This window comes from Myotis nattereri (assembly GCF_964212035.1).
Source record: "Myotis nattereri genome assembly, chromosome: 2".
Taxonomy (NCBI): Eukaryota; Metazoa; Chordata; class Mammalia; order Chiroptera; family Vespertilionidae; genus Myotis; species Myotis nattereri.
The window spans coordinates 120,777,977-120,796,523 of record NC_138076.1 but is presented as its reverse complement, the minus strand read 5'-3'; the positions used below and the strand labels follow the sequence as shown (position 1 = coordinate 120,796,523).

At 41.0% G+C, this 18,547-nt stretch overlaps 1 protein-coding gene across 1 annotated transcript in view; it reads left to right on the top strand.

Annotated features, from left to right (window-relative positions):
• Positions 1-18,547, top strand: part of ERC1 (ELKS/RAB6-interacting/CAST family member 1) — a 443,495-nt gene that overhangs the window by 210,437 nt on the left and 214,511 nt on the right. Inside the window, exon 13 of the mRNA XM_081083645.1 lies at positions 1,160-1,295. Coding sequence (XP_080939771.1) covers positions 1,160-1,295 — 136 coding nt within the window. The remainder of the gene's footprint in view (positions 1-1,159; positions 1,296-18,547) is intronic.

The following is an 18,547-nucleotide window of genomic DNA, read 5'->3' as shown; positions in this document are numbered from 1 at the left end:
ATATTGAAAAGAAAAATAGTTTATTAATAAACTTTATAAATAAATTTTAAAAACATGCAAAATAAATGAAGGATCAATATATGCAACAAAACTATAATAAAAGCAAGGGGATTTTAAACACAATTTTTAGGATGTAGGATATTCTTAGCTTAGTGTGGAGGCAGTGGTATAGGATAGGGAGCTTCAGAAGTAGATATAATCTTGTGTTGCTTAAGCTGGGTTCCTACATCTTTATAGCATTATTTTCATTTATATATACACTAGAGGCCCGGTGCATGAAATTCGTGCACTGGGGTGGGGGGGGGGGAGCCTCAGCCCGGCCTGCATCCTCTCACAGTCCAGGATGCCTCAGGGCATGTCCGCCTGCGGGCTAGACCTGCTCTTCACAAGTGGGGCAAGCCAGCAGGCAGACATCCTTCTCTCAGTCCAAGACCCCCTTGCTCCTTACCACCTGCCTGCTTACTGCTCCTTACCTCTCAGCTCGCTGCTCCTTAGCGCTACCGTGGAGGCAGGAGAGACTCCTACCTTCACTGCTGTGCTCACCAGCCATGAGCCCAGCTTCTGGCTGAGCGGCATTCCCTCTGTGAGAGCGCACTGACCACCAGGGGCAGCTCATGTGTTGAGCGTCTGCCCACTGGTGGTCAGTGCACATCATAGCGACTGGTTGTTCTGGTCATTCCACTGTAACAGTCGCTTAGGCTTTTATTATATAGATTGCATATCGCCTTTTGAAAGTTTGAAAGATTTAATAATAGTAAAATAAGATTTGTATTACAAAACCTTTCTTAATCAGCTATTCTATTTCATAGCATTGATGTCAGGAGACTGTTTCCATATTTTCAACATAAATCTCTGACTTGGTTTCTTTTTCATTTCAAACTATCTCATGCCCTCCTTTTCTTTTAGGATTTCACTGTGCTTCCTGTGAAGTACATGCTGAAATACATGTACATGCTGAAATACATGTTCCTGAGACATTATTGTTAACAATTTGTTACTCTTGGTAGGAATACCCTTGAAAGTGTTGGAATCATTTTGCTGCAGCAATTCTTTCTTGGTTTTCAGCCATTCCTTGGTGGCAGTGGTGTAAAACTGTAAATGAACATTTTTTCTATACATATATATGAATAGCTTGATTTTTCTCCTCCCTTATCAACAGGCAAGTGAAAGACCAGAATAAGAAGGTAGCAAATCTGAAGCACAAGGAACAGGTGGAAAAGAAGAAGAGTGCGCAGATGCTAGAGGAGGCTCGGCGAAGGGAGGACAGTCTCAATGACAGCTCCGCACAACTCCAGGTGAGAACACAGGAGAATCTGCAAAGCTCTGGTGAAGAGACTTGATTCAGAATTGCATGTTGTTTTTCTCTTCATCTCTATCCCCTCTTTTTCCTCTTTCTAACCCTGCTTACTGCCTTCCTCTCAGACCAACTGCTTAGCAATAAAGGAATGGCTTTAAATAGAAAAGGCAAGTTTTATTCCACAGCTTTGTGCCGACACCTCAGCATAAGAGAAAGTTCATCTTGCTTCCAGTTAATTGCACTTAATTGGTAAGTTTTATTTCAATTTAATGAATGGGTACTGTTGAGCTTTAGGGTGGTCATTTCAACTATTTTGCATTTTTTTTTTAATAAAATGCAATGCTGGTCTTGGTTTGTGTCTATATTTTTAACTTACTTCTTTTTCCATTCTTCCTTTCTCCCCATCTCCCACTCCTAGTTTTCCCTCCCTCTTTATTTCCTTCCTTTTTAAAAATTCAGAGATTATATTTCACAGTCATGCAAGATATATAAACTGTACTTTTTTACCCCAATGGAGTGATAATTATGTGTGAACCTAATTATTTACAGATTAAGTTAAACCAGTTTCAAAAACAATAGTAGCAGTGACCATATGATAAGTATCATTATGTGCCCAGTCCTTGAAACTAGGCCCTGAGCATTCACTCTGTCTAACCTTCACAGAGATCCAGTATGCCTGCGATTTTGTGCACATTTTACAGATGAGGAAATAGACTCAGAGAAATCAGTTTACTTAACTCATGTACGCACACAGCTGAATGGCTCTGTCATGATTCTGAGACTTCCTGGATCTCTAGCCTGTCTGAATGAAGATTTACATTTTAGAGAAGAATACCATAAACTTGTTAGAAACTTCTGCTGAGACTGTTAAGCCACAGCCAGATTTTTTTCTGTCATTGTAACTCCTGATTGGGTATGATAAGTGTTTAGGTCACAATTGCATAATTGTGAAATCTTTACTGGAGAGATTTGGAGGAGTTATTATCTAGTATATAGAAGCCATTTTTAGGCTTTCAACATTTTCATTTCAGACATTAAATCTGACTTAATACCTATTTTCATTTCATTTATATATATAAAAGGCTAAGTAACCAGTCAACTGGTTGGCCAGTTGCTATGAGGTGCCATGACCACCAGGGGGCAGATGCTCAATGCAGGAACTGCCCCCTGGTGGTCAGTGCACTCCCATAGTGGGTGTGCTGCTCAGCTGACCAGGATGAGCTGACTGGGATGAGCAGGGCCCGGGATGAGCGGGAGTGGCTCCTCCCCAGCCACCTGCTGCTTCGCTCACTACTACATCCCTCTGGGGATGTTGGATGCCTGTTTCAGCTTGATCCCCGCAAGCCATGCCAAGGGACCCCATCGACTGGGCCCTTTTGTTTTATATAACTTTTACTGATTATAAACCTTATATACCTTATAGAAACAGTATAAATTTCCTCAGATGCACAGACTTTTGAAAAAAAGCAGCATGCCAATTTTCCTTGTCTTTGCTAACAATAATTGAAACTGTCAATTTTCTCTTCTTTCTCCTGTGTGTGTGTGTGTGTGTGTGTGTGTGTATGTATGTATATGTATGTATTGTCAGATCTGATGAGTGGGAAATATATAATGTTTGTTTTAATTAATATTTGTTTGTTAAAGTCACTCAAGTAATATCTATCTTCGATGTGGGCTATTTTCCCATGAATTTTTTGCTCAGTTTTCCCCATTTTGAGAACATATAAATAAGTATTTATGTATAAATCTTTTAAGTTTTAGGCTTCTTTTTTTACTTTTTCTTTTGAATTTAAAATATTTTAGGGTATTTTGTGTGGTGATGGTCTTAGCTTTTCTTCATTGCTAACAATTTCACTATAGGAAATTATTTCATTACAAGTTTGAATTGCCTTCTTTATGTTTTATGAAATTGTTTAATAATTATTCTGTTTCTGGTGTTTCAATTTAATCTTTTTTGAACTCGGATCACATTGGTTTTTGTTGTTGTTTGTTTTTTAATACTCACTCAAGGATATTTTTCCACTGATTTTAGGGAGAGTAGAAGAGAGAGGGAAACACAGAGAGAAATATCGGTGTGAGAGAAACACATCGATTGGTTGCCCCCTGTATGAGCCCTGACCATGGCCCAGGGTTGGAAGGAGCTTGCAACAAGGTACGTGCCCTTGACAGAATCTAACCTGGGACCTTCGGTCTGCAGGCTGACACTCTATTCACTGAGCCAAACTGGCTAGGGCACACATTGTTCTTTTTAATTATAGAAAATATTTTATGATATGACTAGTGGCCTGGTGCACAGAATTTGTGTGTGTGTGTGGGGGGGTGTCCCTCAGTCTGGCCTGCACCCTCACCAGTCCAGGACACCTCGGGGGATGTCCAACTGCTGGTATAGGCCCAATTCCTGTGGCCCTAAACCACTCTGCCTGCTGGCCTGATCACCCACAACTGCCCCCCCGCCAGCCTGCTCACCCCCAACTGCCCCCCCCCACCTCCACTGGCCTGCTCGCCCCCAACTGTCCCCCCCCTGCTGGCCTGATCACCCCCAACAGCCTCCCTGCCAGCCTGCTCGCACCCAACTGCCCACGGGTACTCTTGCAGGTAGCAGGTGCTGATTAGGAAAGGAGGGCATGATTGTTTCCTGGGACTGTAGTTATGTAAGCTTTGCAGAGGGTTCTGCAGGCCTTGAAGGGGCGGGCTCTGGCCAGCAGCCCTGTAGTGCTGGTCATCCCTGGAGGCGCTGGCAGGGGGGCAGGGAGTTAGGGGGGTGCTAGGGGGACCGCGAGGCTGAAGGGGAGCAACTGTCAAACCTTCCTGCTTGGCGCCATTCTTTCCTGGGTTGGGGGGACCACTCAGGCCTGCCTTCACCGGGATCTGGAGTTGTAGGGAGGAGAGTCGTGCCCAGCCCCAGCAGAGGGGGCCCGGCAGCGGCGGCCACGGGCCCCAGGTGCCTCGGGGGCACTGACGGGTGGTCGCTGGCGTGCTATTGTGGGCGCCCCTGGCGGGATGCCAAGGAAAGAGATCGGGAGTCGGAGGTGCGGGCTGCAGCTACCCCGAGGCTGGGTCTTCTCCCTGTCCGGTCAGCCTCCCCGTCCCCCCGGGGGTGCAGGAACTGGGGTAGGGTGTCCATCCATTCCTCTAGGGGTGTGGGGGCTGGGGTAGGGTGTCCGTGCAGGGGGATTGAAGAGCTCCCCGTGGACACTTCCTCTTCCTTCTTAGCAGTCTGGGCCCCTGTCAGGCGCTCTCCTCAGGCCTTGGAGAGGCGGGCTCTGGCCAACAGCCCTGTAGTGCTGGCTGTCCCTGGAGGCTCTGGCAGGGGGTAGGGAGTTAGGGGGGCGCTAAGGGGGTGGTGAGGCCGAAGGGGGAGTAACTGTCAAACCTTCCCGCTTGGCGCCAGTCTTTATTTTTTCTTTCTTTATTTTATTGCTTAAAGTATTACAAAGGGTATTACATATGTCTCCTTTCCCCCCCCCCCCCCCCGCCCTTGACAATCCCCTGGCCTCCTCTACCCCCCAGTGTCTTATGTCCATTGGTTATGCTTATATGCATGCATACAAGTCCTTTGGTTGATCTCTTACCACCCCCCTTCTGCCCCCTACCCTCCCCGGCCTTCCTGCTGAGTTTGATGGTCTGTTTGAGGCAGTTCTGCCTCTGTATCTATTTTTGTTCATAAGTTTATAATGGTCTTTATTATCCATGAATGAGTGAGATCATGTGGTATTTTTCCTTCATTGACTGGCTTATTTCACTTAGCATAATCCTATCTAATAAAAGAGAAACATGGTAATTAGCATACGACTGCTACCCTTCCCATTGACTAATCAGGGCAATATGCAAATTAACTTCCAGCCAAGATGGCGGCCGACAGCCAGGCAGCTGGAAGCGAACATGAGGCTTGCTTGCTTCAGTGACAGAGGACTCCAACGTTCCCCGCCTGCCTTGCCGGCCTCTAATGCAGTTTGAAATATTGTAACAAATATAGAAGCTAAACAAAACCCCAGAAACCAGCTTTCAGCCGGCCGGGATCTCAGAGCTGGAGTTGATACAGTGTTTCGATTATAGAACCCAAAGAAACCAGATACCTGCTTTCAGCAGCAGAGGCCTCAGAGCTGGAGCCAGAGCTAAAGCTGGCCCAGAATGAAAAAAAGAAAAGAAAAAAAGGAGCAGTTGGGACAGCCGTGGGCAAACTACAGCCCGCGGGCCAGATCCGGCCCGTTTGAAATGAATAAAACTAAAAAAAATAAAGACCGCACCCTTTTATGTAATGATGTTTACTTTGAATTTATATTAGTTCACACAAACACTCCATCCATGCTTTTGTTCCGGCCCTCCAGTCCAGTTTAAGAACCCATTGTGGCCCTCGAGTCAAAAAGTTTGCCCACCCTTGGGTTGGGAGCTTGTCACCCACCAGCCTGAAAACATCCCTCAGCCCCTCACCCACACTGGCCAGGCACCCCAGTGGGGACCCCCACCCTGAAGGGTGTGTGACAAGCTGCAAACAGCCATCATCCCCTCACCCAGGCTGGCCAGGCATCCCAGTGGGGACCCCCACCCTGATCCAGGACACCCTTCAGGGCAAACCAGCCAGCCCCCACCCGTGCACCAGGCCTCTATCCTATATAGTAAAAGGGTAATATGCCTCCCAGCACTGGGATCAGAGGAGCCAAGAGGCCTCCTGGCACCGGGATCAGTGTGACATGGGGCAGCGCCCAAACCCCCTGATCGCCCTGCGGCTCTGTGTGTGACAGGGTGCGGCGCCCCAACCCCCTGATTGGTCCTGCTCTGAGCCCAACCAGGGGCTGCACCTAGGGATTGGGCCTGCCCTCATCCACCCGGGAGCAGGCCTAAGCCAGCAGGTCATTATCTCCCGAGGGGTCCCAGACTGGAGAGGGCACAGGCCGGGTTGAGAGACCCCCCCCCCCACTCCCCCGAGTACACAAATTTTTGGCACTGGGCCTCTAGTAAGTTTATAATGGTCTTTATTATTCATGAATGAGTGAGATCATGTGGTATTTTTCCTTCATTGTCTGGCTTATTTCACTTAGCATAATGCTCTCCAGTTCCATCCATGCCATTGCAAATGGTAAGAGTTCCTTCTTTTTTACAGCAGCATAGTATTCCATCCTGTAGATGTACCACATTTTTCTCATCCATTCATCTGCTCATGGGCACTTAGGCTGTTTCCAGATCTTAGCTATGGTGAATTGTGCTGCTATGAACATATGGGTGCAAACATCCTTTCTGATTGGTGTTTCTGGTTTCTTGGGATATATTTCTAGAAGTGGGATCACAGGGTCAAATGGGAGTTCCATTTTTAGTTTTTTGAGGAAGCTCCATACTGTCTTCCATAGTGGCTTGGCACCATTCTTTAAATTGTATGTGGCTGTTTCGCACCTGTACCTGCTCAGGGTGGTGCTCCAATCTCCTGGAGTGGGGTAGGGGCTGGGTCAGGGAGGAGCTAGGCGGGCTAGGAGGGTGGGTTTAGCCGAACCACCAGGCAGGTTCAGTGCACTTCCTCTGTGGAGACAGTGCTGCAGCTGTGGGCAGCGGAGAGGAAGGGAAGGGTCTGACCCTGGGGCGGGGGCCACTCAGGCCTGCCTCCACCTGGGTCCGGAGTTGTAGGGAGGAGAGGTGTGCCCGGCCCCAGCGAACTTGGCTCTGGCCGCCCGCCCCCTGCTGTGCACACATCAATATGCAAATAGGTCCCCTCTCCCCCGGCCACCTGCCCCCTTCTGCACAGGCATCAGTATGCAAATTGGTCATTACGGGACACTGTCACAGATAAATTAGCATATTCCCTCTTTATTATATAGGATAAGCCCGTCTTTATATTTGCCCCTTACCTGTTCCATTTGTCTTGTTTCTCCCTCCCATTTAATGTTTTCCACTCCCCATCTGCCTTTGTAAACCCAAAGGTGCCCTTTTGGTCTTCTATAAGTTGTTGCAAGAACAACAAAAGTGCTTTCATATGCAGTTTCTTATTTCCTCCTTTTATAATCCAAAAGAAAAGTAATCATAGTACTTATTTATATATTACATTTAGAGGAAACGAATTTAGAGTGGATGAATGACTTTTCCAAGGTGATTCAGTATGTGATAGATTTTAAAATTAAGGTAATGAAAAGTGATAGCTGATGGCCATATGCAAGACACATGTATATAATTCATTCAAATGTAGAGAAAAGAGCACTGGGCTACAAATAGGATACTTTGGATCTGTTCTCAGTTCTTTTACTAGATAGCTCTGCTACTTATTTCTTAACTGCCTTATTGCAAATGACAGACCAGCAGAAGTGAGTATCCTCAGCATCCAGTTTGTGACCTCTAAATATGATTCCTTGCTAAAAGTTGCCAGCAGTTCTTGGAGAAATGGCTAATAGTAGAATTCATGAGGGAGTAGAACAGTAGAAAACCAGTTGATTGAGGATTTATATTTTAAAAAGTTTTTACTTTTGATTTTTTTTGTTTGTGTTTTCAATTTCTGAATATACATTTGGGTGTACCTGTTTGATGTTTTCATGAAATAAGAGAAGTAAAAGTAAGGAATTATTTTAGTATTTTAATATTTCCAACATAGCATTATAATTCTAGGATTAAAATACATTCTATGTCAAAAAGAAATAATTTATACTTAATGTTTTGAACTTTGATGAGTATGAATATTTAATCTTTATCAGATACCACCAAAGATTAATTCTGTTTATCATGTTAACACATAGTGTGTTTTCTTTTGTTTGTCAAGGTTAAAACTTGAAGGTTCATTTCCACCTTTTGCTATTCAATGACTGCCAGTTATGGTGGTAAGGACATTGCTAGCTTCAGTTGGGTAGAAGTTTCAGCTTGCCACAAAGTAGTAGTACCATTTTTTTATTTACTTTATTATAAAAAATAAATTATATTTTAAAAAACAAATAACACACACAATGTAAATAATAAAGTATTATAAAGTGATAATCTCAAGGATATTAATGGCATTCCAGAAATCATAAATATATATTCCTTCCCAATCATTATTTCCTCCATTCCTTTAGAGAAAATCATTATTGTGACTTTTGTTGTTCTTTGCTTTTCTTTATGACCTGTGTATCCTATATAATAAAGAGGTAATATGCAAATTAACCCTCACACCCTCACAAGATGGCTGCCTACCACCAGGCCAGCAGGGGGGTTAGTCAGGGACAACCAAACGACTGAACAAGCAGGCTGCGTGGGGCATCCAGGCTGGCGGGGGGGCTGTGATGGCGACCCGGCCAGCAGGGTGGGCAGTTAGGGGCGACCAGGCTGGCAGGCAGGTGGACAGTTAGGAGCCAGTGGTCCAGGATTGTGAGAATGATGTCCAATTGCCGGTTTAGGACATCCCCCAAGGGGTCCTGGATTGGAAAGGTTGCAGGCTGGGCTGAGGGGACACCCCCTTCCCCCCCCCCCCCACACACACACACAAATTTCATGCACCGGGTCTCTAGTATATAAATAAAAGTATAGGTTAGTATTGCATGTTTTTATTTTTATTAAATGGATTTATTTTATTTATTCTTTTGTGACTTCTTTTGTTCAACATCATGTGTGGGATTTATTTATGATAGTTGCACTTAGCATTTGTCCTTTTATTATCCTTGCTTACTGTGGTTTTTTAAATTCAAAATCCCATATTTTATCTTGAAATTTCTCTGAAAAAGAAAAACTATTTCTTTCCAATTTTCCATTTTTTGAATACTTTAATGGAACTAAAAGTATTCCTTTTGGCAGAAAGTGAGTTTGGATATAAATTACTTTGCTCTTTGTTCTTGGCTCAACATATTAAAAGTATTCTGAAGAGATTAAACAAATTCCTTACAAATAAAATGAAAATGATACCCCTAAATGCACTGAATCTAGCGCTCCCACAGATTCTAAACACTGCTTTTGTTTATCCTGACCTTAATGCCTTTAAGATATCACATTACCACTAAGTTGTATCCTCTTTCTACCTTTGTGTTTTGGACAATTACTATGATCTTTATTACCTAGGCTCAACATTTTTTTGGTTTTAGAAGCCGTTTTACTCTCTTAAAAATGATTAAAGTCCCAAATGTGATTTTTATGTTGCTTATAATTATATATATGCCATTAATTACTGACCCAGCTGTCCAACATCTAGATGTATCTGACATACACAAACATTTTTTTTTAATATATTTTATTGATTTTTTTTACAGAGAGGAAGGGAGAGGAATAGAGAGTTAGAAACATCAATGAGAGAGAAACATCGATCATCTGCCTCCTGCACACCCCCCACTGGGGATGTGCCCGCAACCAGGGTACATGCCCTTGACCGGAATCGAACCTGGGACCCTTCAGTCCACAGGCTGATGCTCAATCCACTGAGCCAAACCGGTTAGGGCCACAAACATTTTTAAAAAAATATTTTTTATTGATTTCAGAGAGGAAGGGACAGGGAGAGAGATAGAGAGAGAGATAGGAATGTCAGTGATGAGAGAGAATCATTGATTGGCTCCCTCTTGGACTATCCCCACTGCGGATCGAGCCCAAAACCCGGGCATGTGCCCTGACCAGGAATCAAACTGTGACTTCCTTGTTCTTAGGTCGACACTGAACCACTGAGCCATGCCGGTCAAGCTATACACAAGAATTTTTGCAGTATTGTTGGTAATTACAGAATATTGGTGACAACCTAATTGCTCAAAGGTAGGAGGGTGCTTAAATCCACTATGACACATCCACACATTGAAGACTGCCAGCTTTAAAAAGAATGAGGGCACCAACCGAGTGGCTCAGTTGGTTGGAGTGTTGTCCCGTATATCAGAAGGTTGCAGGTTTGGTTCCAGATCAGGGCACATACCTAAGTTGCAGGATTGATCCGATTCCCCGTTGGGTTCTGTGTGTGTACGCATGTGGCGGGGGCAGGGGTGGGGGGTGGCAGGACAATTGACTGATCTCTCTCTTTCTCTCTCTCTCCTTCTCTCTTTCTCTCTCTTCACAACCCCATTCCCTCCCTGCCTCTCTCAAATCAATAAAAACATATCCTGAGTGAGGATTATAAAAAAAAAAAAAAAGAAGAAGAATGAGGAAAGTCTCTAATGAACTGATATGGAGTGATTTCTAGGACATTCTGTCAAGTGGGAGAGGGCACAAAAGACTATTTATAATATGCTACCCTTGGTATAAGAAAGTAAAAACATATGATCTTACTTTCAAAAGAAAACGAAGGATAGACTAGAAACTAAAAAACAACAATTATCTGTGGGAGTGGTTGGGAGAGGAGTGGAAAGAAGGGAGATCCAGACTTTGGTTTCTATATACCTTTCTCCACTAAAATGATCCAAGATTTCTTGGAAAAGTGGTTGTTTCCAGGGCTGGGACAGGGAAGATTTGGGGTCTTATAATGTCTTATTAGGTATATATGTGGCTATTTTAAGACTTGATTATACAATGTTTTTTTTAAAGTGTTTCTAGCATGGTCCATATATACTCATATTTAAACTATTTTATAATTCCAGTTGATAGTCATGGATATAGGACACGAATATTAAAAACAATGAGACACATATTGGTGATTCTGTGTGTTTTTTGTGTGTGTTTTTTTTTTAAAATTATAGTGACTCTTCAGTTGATGTGCTGCATTTAGTTTTGCCAAACTTTGCTTCCCTTACTCAGGAATTTCAGAATGAAAATTTACCATTTGCAACATTATGGATAGACCTAAAGGCATTATGCTAAGTGAAATAAGTCAGTCAGAGAAAGACAAATACCATATGATTTCACTTATATGTGGAATCTAGACTAGTGGTTGTCAGAGGGACGAGGGTTAGGGGACTGGGTGAAAAAGGTGAAGGAATCAAGAAGTACAGATTGGTAGTTACAAAAAAGTTATAGGGATGTAAAGTACAGCATAGGCCAGTGATGGCGAACCTATGACATGCATGTCAGAGGTGACACGCAAACTCATTTTTTTGGTTGATTTTTCTTTGTTAAATGGCATTTAAGTATATAAAATAAATATCAAAAATATAAGTCTTTGTTTTACTATGGTTGCAAATATCAAAAAAATATCTATATGCGACACGGCACCAGAGTTAAGTTAGGGTTTTTCAAAATGCTGACATGCCGAGCTCAAATGGTTTGCCATCACTGGCATAGGCAATATAGTCAATAATATTGTAATAACTGTGTATGATGCTGGGTGGGTACTGGAAATATGGGAGGGAATACTTTGTAAAGTTTATGATTACCTAACCACCATATTTTACACCTGAAACTAATACAAAATAATACTGAATGCAAATTATAATTGAAAAATAAAATTAAAACAGAATTTAGCTCTGTATAATTAAATTCAGTTTTGAGTCTTTGCGGATACAGAGACAAAGAAATGTTTTCTTCCCCCTTTCTATGAACATTAAATATGCACGTTATAACCTTTTTTGTGTATGTATATGTCAAAACTTGTGTTACTGTGCAATTGATAGAGTAATTGCTTCTATGAAGAACTGAAATTAGGTAAATCCCAGCAACAAGAGCTTCTCAAATAATTCTGTGGAAACATGATTGTAGTTGATTTGACTGATGCTGATCTGGGGATTAGAAAATCTCTCATTGAAAGCCTACTCATCTTTTAAGATTCAGATCAAATGCTCTTTCCTTTGTGAAGCCTGCTTAAATCCTCTTATTTGAAACTAGAGGCCCAGTGCACGGATTCGTCCTGCGCCTTCTCACAATCTGGGACTCCTCAGGGGGATGTCGGACTGCCATTTTCGGCCCGATCCCCACAGGCCACGCCAAGGGACCCCACTGGTGCACGAATCTGTGCACCAGGCCTTTAGTATGCATATGAGATGTTTGGTTAATCTCTACCCGCCTTCCCCCCTCCTCCCTTCCCCTTGAGATTCATTAGTCTGTTCCATGTTTCCATGCCTGTGCATTGAGTGTCTGACCCCTGGTGGAGGTGCACATCATAGTGAGCAGTTGAGCAGCCTTAGCATATCATTAGCATATTACGCTTTGATTGGTTGAACAGCTGACCGGACGACCAGACACTTAGCATATTAGGCTTTTATTATGTAGGATCACATCCTCTGTTGTAATTCCATTAGAGTTTATTTCTGCTTTGATTTCATGTCTTATTTTATCTTGTATTATTTTCTAATGATTTTGTGTGTTTTCTCCCCATGTACTTGGGTTTGGGAACCATATCTTGGTACTTTGTACATAACTGGTTCTCTAGAAAAACGTTTATTGATTTTAGTTGCATTGATAAATGTCAAGAACTCTCATTCACAAACATCTTAGATTGGCCTTTGGAGTTGGATTGGCCATTTTCCAAACCCTGTAAGTACAGTTGACTTTTGAACAATGTGGGGGTTAGGGGCGTTGACACTCCCACCAGTTGAAAATCCCCATAGAACTTTTGACACCCCCAAAACTTAACTGTTAATAGCCTGCTGTTCACTGGAAGCTGTACTGATAGCATAAACAGTTGATGAACACATATTTTGTGTATGTATTATGTACTGTATTCTTACAATTAAATAAGCTAGAGAAAAGAAAATGTTACGAAGAAAATGAAAAGGAATAGAAAATACCGTGTTTATTGATACCATAAGTTTACATCATCTGTGCATTACGTCTCTCTGTGCATTCATGATATACCTAACTTTTTCTTAGTCTTTTTGGGGCTTATTTCTAGGATGTGCAGTTCATCTGTAAGTTTTTTCAAATTGTTAAAAGTTGCCAACATCTTTTTAATATATTTATTTTTAAAAATCCACATATGAGTGGACCCACACAGTTTAAATCTGTGTCATACAAGGGTCAACCAATAGCATAAACAATGTATAACTAGCCTCCTTTTTAGGTGAGATATCCAACTAGCATAGATATTCTATTCTAGGCAAGCTAATAGTGTTGGTGTTCCTTAAATAGAGTTTATAGGTTTCCTAATTAATTTATGTTCTTCTGCTTATGCAGAATCTTTTTCCTATAGATTTCCATTTTTACTACCTAAAGATTCTGGTTTAAAATGAACCTTTGTTGATGAACTGTATCCTGCTCTTGTTACTGTCTTATGCATTGTTCCTCAGCCGATATGTTTAATTTTATTTTATTGTTTTATAATTGCTCCTGCATGATTTAATAATTCTCCCATTCTCTTCTTGACTAGTTTATATTGGCCCTATATCAATTAAGGGCTATTTTTAAATTTCCTTTTTTTATTTTATTAAACAATGTTTTGCACAGGTAAGCTGTTCATTAAGTATAGCTATAATTATTGTTATAAATAACAGAAATAAAATTTAAAAATTTAGTTACAAGTTTAGAAAAACTTTGTTTGATATTATTACATTTAACATCCTGATGTTCTCTAATATTTCATAGGTTGCCCTTCAAGGTCCTTACATATTTTAACAAAAGAAATGTCCTTTTCCCTCAGTTGGGAATATTTGCCTTACATATTTTTATTCTTTAAGCAATAACACTCACTTTGTCTTTTGACAAAACTACCAAGTTTTAGTCACATTTTAGTAAGACAAGGTAGACTGGACTAAAAGTAGGGCGCATATTAATAGTGGTTTAGTGCTTTGTTTTTATTTATAACAAAGATAAGTATCTGAATTGAATCTTGAGGGAGTGTACTGTCAGAGAGATTAATGGCACTGCTGAAATAACACTGTGGGTCTTCTGAGACCAATGATGTGAAGAATAAAGTTCAAAGAAAGTGAAAACAATAGAATAGAGATAGGGGAAGCAGCTCTATATATGTGAATATTGCCTTAGATGCAGAATTAGCAAAACATTTGTGTTTTTCTTCCAAATTTGATTTGATTTACTCTGTTTACGATTTTTTTTTCTCATTTTGGTAAGATGTTTTCTTTTTCCTTTTTGAAATGAACACTACTTGTCCTTGGTCTTCACATTGGTCATGGGGATAATTATTTCAGAAAACCTTTTTAAAAATTAAGATCTTCTCACATCTTTCTAGAAATAGTACGTGATGTGTCACATGCTAGATACCTCTAAGATATCATTGCTTTTCTTTTTGTAAAAGTAAATTTTGGTTTCTTCTTTTTTTTCTTTAAATATATTTTTACTAGAGGTCTGGTACACAAAATTTGTGCACGAATGGGGTCCTTAGGCCAGGCCGGTGATCAGGGCCGATCAGGGCTGGGCCAGATAGGAGGTGACGGTTGCCGGGCCGGGTGCGGAAGGAACGGACACCAGATGCCGATGCTGCCATCATCAGCGCCCCGCCACTGCGCCGTTCCCCTCTCTTCCCCTCCTCCTTTCCTTGCTGCCACGCTGCCAACTGCAGCAGGCAGGCAGCAGGCTGATCAGGGCCTGCTGGTTGGGGAGGGGGGGTAAAATGGGGAGGAGTGGGGCACGGGAGGTTGGCCGCCCGCCCCAAGGAGGGAGCTGGCACTCGATGCCCCTGGGAAAGGGCCGTGTCCATTGTCACCCACCCCTGGTTCTCCATCCCAGCCTGGGGGCTGAGGGGAGGGACCACAGGAGGTTGGCTGGCTAGGGGAGGTTGGCTGTGGGAGTGCACTGATCACCAGGGGGCAGCTCCCGCATTGAGTTTCTGTCCCCTGTTGATCAGTGCACGTCATAGCGACCAGTCATTCCAGTCATTCTGTTTGCTTAGGCTTTTATATATATAGATTGATTTCAGAGTGGAAGGGAGAGAGAGATGGAAACATTAATCATGAGCGAGAATCATCGATTGGCTGCCTCCTGCACACCCCCTACTGAGGATCGAGCCTGCAACCCAGGCATGTGCCCTTAACCAGAATCGAACCTTGGGACTCTTCAGGCCACAGACTGACACTATCCACTGAACCAAACCGGCCAGGACTTGGTTTCTTCTTAACAGACCTTCTCCTTGACCTGTTTAAAGATTTAATCTTACATAATTTCTCCCTTTTAAATTACTTTTTTCCTTGGCCAAACAGGAATTTTCTATCTAGAATATGGGCATGGGTGGGTTTTTATGTTATTCTCAATCAGGTATCAAATGGAGTTGGGATTACACTGGGGAAGTGTACATATAAATCAGCATCTTATTTTACAACGCTGTGGGTAGTTGCTAAAATTAACTTAGAAATTGTTTTTCTGCAGGTGAAGCACCTACCCAGATTATTGTCATGTATGCAGCTTTTTAAAACTTTTAGCTCAAACTATGCAACTTTTTACCATTTAGAAAAATTACTTTTAAAAACTCTGCAGTTTTGAAATATACTTTAGATACTTTTCCCTTTGGTCAAAATTCAGTTCCATTTGATAGCCAATGAAATTTATTGAAACAGTGTTAATTAATTTATTTACTATTTTTATTTATTTTTAATCTTCACCCAAGGAGTGAGGTTATTTTTTCCATTGATTTTTAGAGAGAGTGAAAGGGAGGAAGGTGAAGGGGAGAGAGAGACACACAGGAGGTAGAGAGAGAAACATTGATGTGACAGAAACACATCAATTGGTTGCCTCCCACATGCGCCCCATCTGGGGGCGGGATCAGACCTGCAACCCAGGCACGTGCCCTTGACTGGGAATCGAACCCTTGACTCTCCAGTGCACAGGCTGATGCTCTAACCATTGAGCACACTGGCCAGGGAAAAACAATGTTTATTGATAGTACTGATGTGTAGCCTGCTCAGGCATTTCCTAGAGTTAACTTTAGCCCTATTCTGTGGGAACTTTTGGCCACATCCTTTGAGCTTATTATCAAAATTCTCACCATAAAATAATGATCAAAGTTAAAATTGGCAGTAACATTCTGTGTTCTGTAAGTACTATGTTCTCATCTCAGTGAAATGAAATATTTAATCCTTTTCTTTGTATTATTGTGGAAACTCCTCCCTTGCATTTGGAAAGTAAAATCTCCAATAAGATTCTTATTATTTTTAAGAGAAAGCAGAAGCGTGTATATATATATATCCCCTCAAATGCAAATGCAAGAGTTAACCTCTCTTGGACCATATCAATTCATTATTTTAAGTAAAAGATTATTTTGGGGGGTTTTGGTAAAGACTTTGAAAATGTATGCTTATTTTTTTTATAAGCATACCAACCAGAGGAGACATGTTCTAAATTAGGTAAACCTCATATCCTTGCCCAAGTTTCTGATATCCAACTATCAGAATTTTCAAGATAACCATCTGGCTAGTATATATGGAATTTTTGTACTAGGTGCTTTGTAAAAGTTATTTTTTATATAGCATCATTTTATATGTGTGTTTCCATTTCTTTAATGAAATGCATCTGCTTTTGTTTTAACTTTGATCTTTAAAATTGAGGTTATATTGGAGTTCTGCAACTGGGGGAGATATTTGAGGGATATTAAAGAGAAGAGAGAAGAAAATATTTTAATTCAAATTATTTCTTAAAACAAAAAGTACTTGATATGTAACCAAATTCTATCTCTGGCTAGGTCTAGCTTTCTTCTCTTAAAAGTGACTGCATCAGTGCATGTGGCTTCAACCCTCCCCTCCCCCCAACATACTAAACATCTGAGCAGCTGGTAGTTGAATTCTGACAAGTTTAATGATTTTAATGAAATCTTCTGCATGTGTATGTATACTTGGGGGATGGGGAAGAGGGGCGAGAATAAGCATTGGGGTTGAGGGTAATAAAAAAATTACTGTCTCTCTACATTAAGGATAATGGGTAGCAGTTAAAATTAATATCTTTTAGAATATGTTGAAGTCTCTCTGGTAAGTTGTGTTTACTCCAAAGGAAGCAGCTCTTAAAATGAACCCAAATAAATGACCTCCATAACCATTGCTGAGTCACAGTTGGGAAAGAGATGAGTGAATGTGGAAAGCTATAATATTGGATAATTGATGGAATTCTATAGTGACCTTCTTTCCACTGCTGAAAAGGGAAAAGCTTAATAAGATGTCATTATCAAGTGATTTTTTTTTTTATGTTACTGTATTATTGAGCCTCCTTTTTTCTTTTAATTTTGAGGGAGATGTTTGAAGAGGACATAAGATTAATTTTTATTTGCTGTTTTTCCTTTTGCCTTTGCATTCCTTATTGAATGTTTGATTTGAAAGAAAGGCAGTGGAGACTAGAGTCTTAGAGCTGCATTGGTATATGGCTTAACGTTCCCAGAGCTGATGTCAAGAAGTAAAGTTCAGAGGAATGTATTAGGGGAGTAGTATTATGGGATTTGCTAGGGGGTCCAGTCTTCTTGTTCATTTGCCTGAGTTAAGTCATAGTTACAGCTGTCACAGCTTTTGCCTTAATCTCATGAATATAGAAATTTTATTTAAGGATATGAGGAATTCTTTGGCAGCTTCCCAGTTTCTCTCTCTCTCGCTCTCTGCCACCCCCCAGAACTAGTCACACAAACCTGTTTTGATCTCTACTTTGTGAATGAAGTGGTCTCATTTGACCCAGTTAATAAGTATAGTTGGCATTAATAAGTAGGTTTCCATACCTGATTCAGCGATAGGAAAACTGGTCTGTGTTAGCTTTGATGAGTACAAACTTAATTTATAGCAGTTGAAGTAAAAATTTTAAGGTATTGCTTTTAAATGACTTAATTAATTAATGATTTCGATTTAGATTACTGAACTCTTTATAATGGTAGAGTATGTTTCTTTGCGGTCTCCAGATACCTATTTAGTTTGTTTCTGTGACACACAGTACGTATCTAAATTTGGGATTGCCTGAACTGGTTAAACAGAGTGAACTATCCAAGGTAAGCAGGTGAGTGAAATTGAAGTCTCTTTTTCTACTTAGCCTTTTCCCTCAGGCTGCCAGTTTAATACTTTGCTTTGAAGTAATGAGTGCTAGAACATTGATTAACTCCAAACAGAATAAATAGACTCATTTTTTTGGCTAAATTTTTTACTTTCCCCCCTTTTCCCCTTAAGAGTAGAATAAATTTTAATGAAAATTAATGAGGAAACAGGAATCTAAAGAGAGTCTTTACTCATTTGGGCTGATAAGGCTATGAATATTTTATTCTCATATTTTCTTAAAAAATGGATTGATTCCCAAAAGAAAGGAACTTCACTAAACTGTGAAGACTAAACTTATTAACAAACTTCTATAGCTTTTTACTATAAACTTGTATAGCTTTCTAAATATTTGCCAAATAATTTTTTAGTTGAACTTTGAATATTTGGCCTCATTGAGCATACCTAGTACTGAGCTATTCATGAATTAAATTTAATGTAATTTTTACCATAATCACAGAAAACATCTCTTAATAGAACTCAAACCAATTGCAAATTTTATTCTGAATAATTCCTGAGA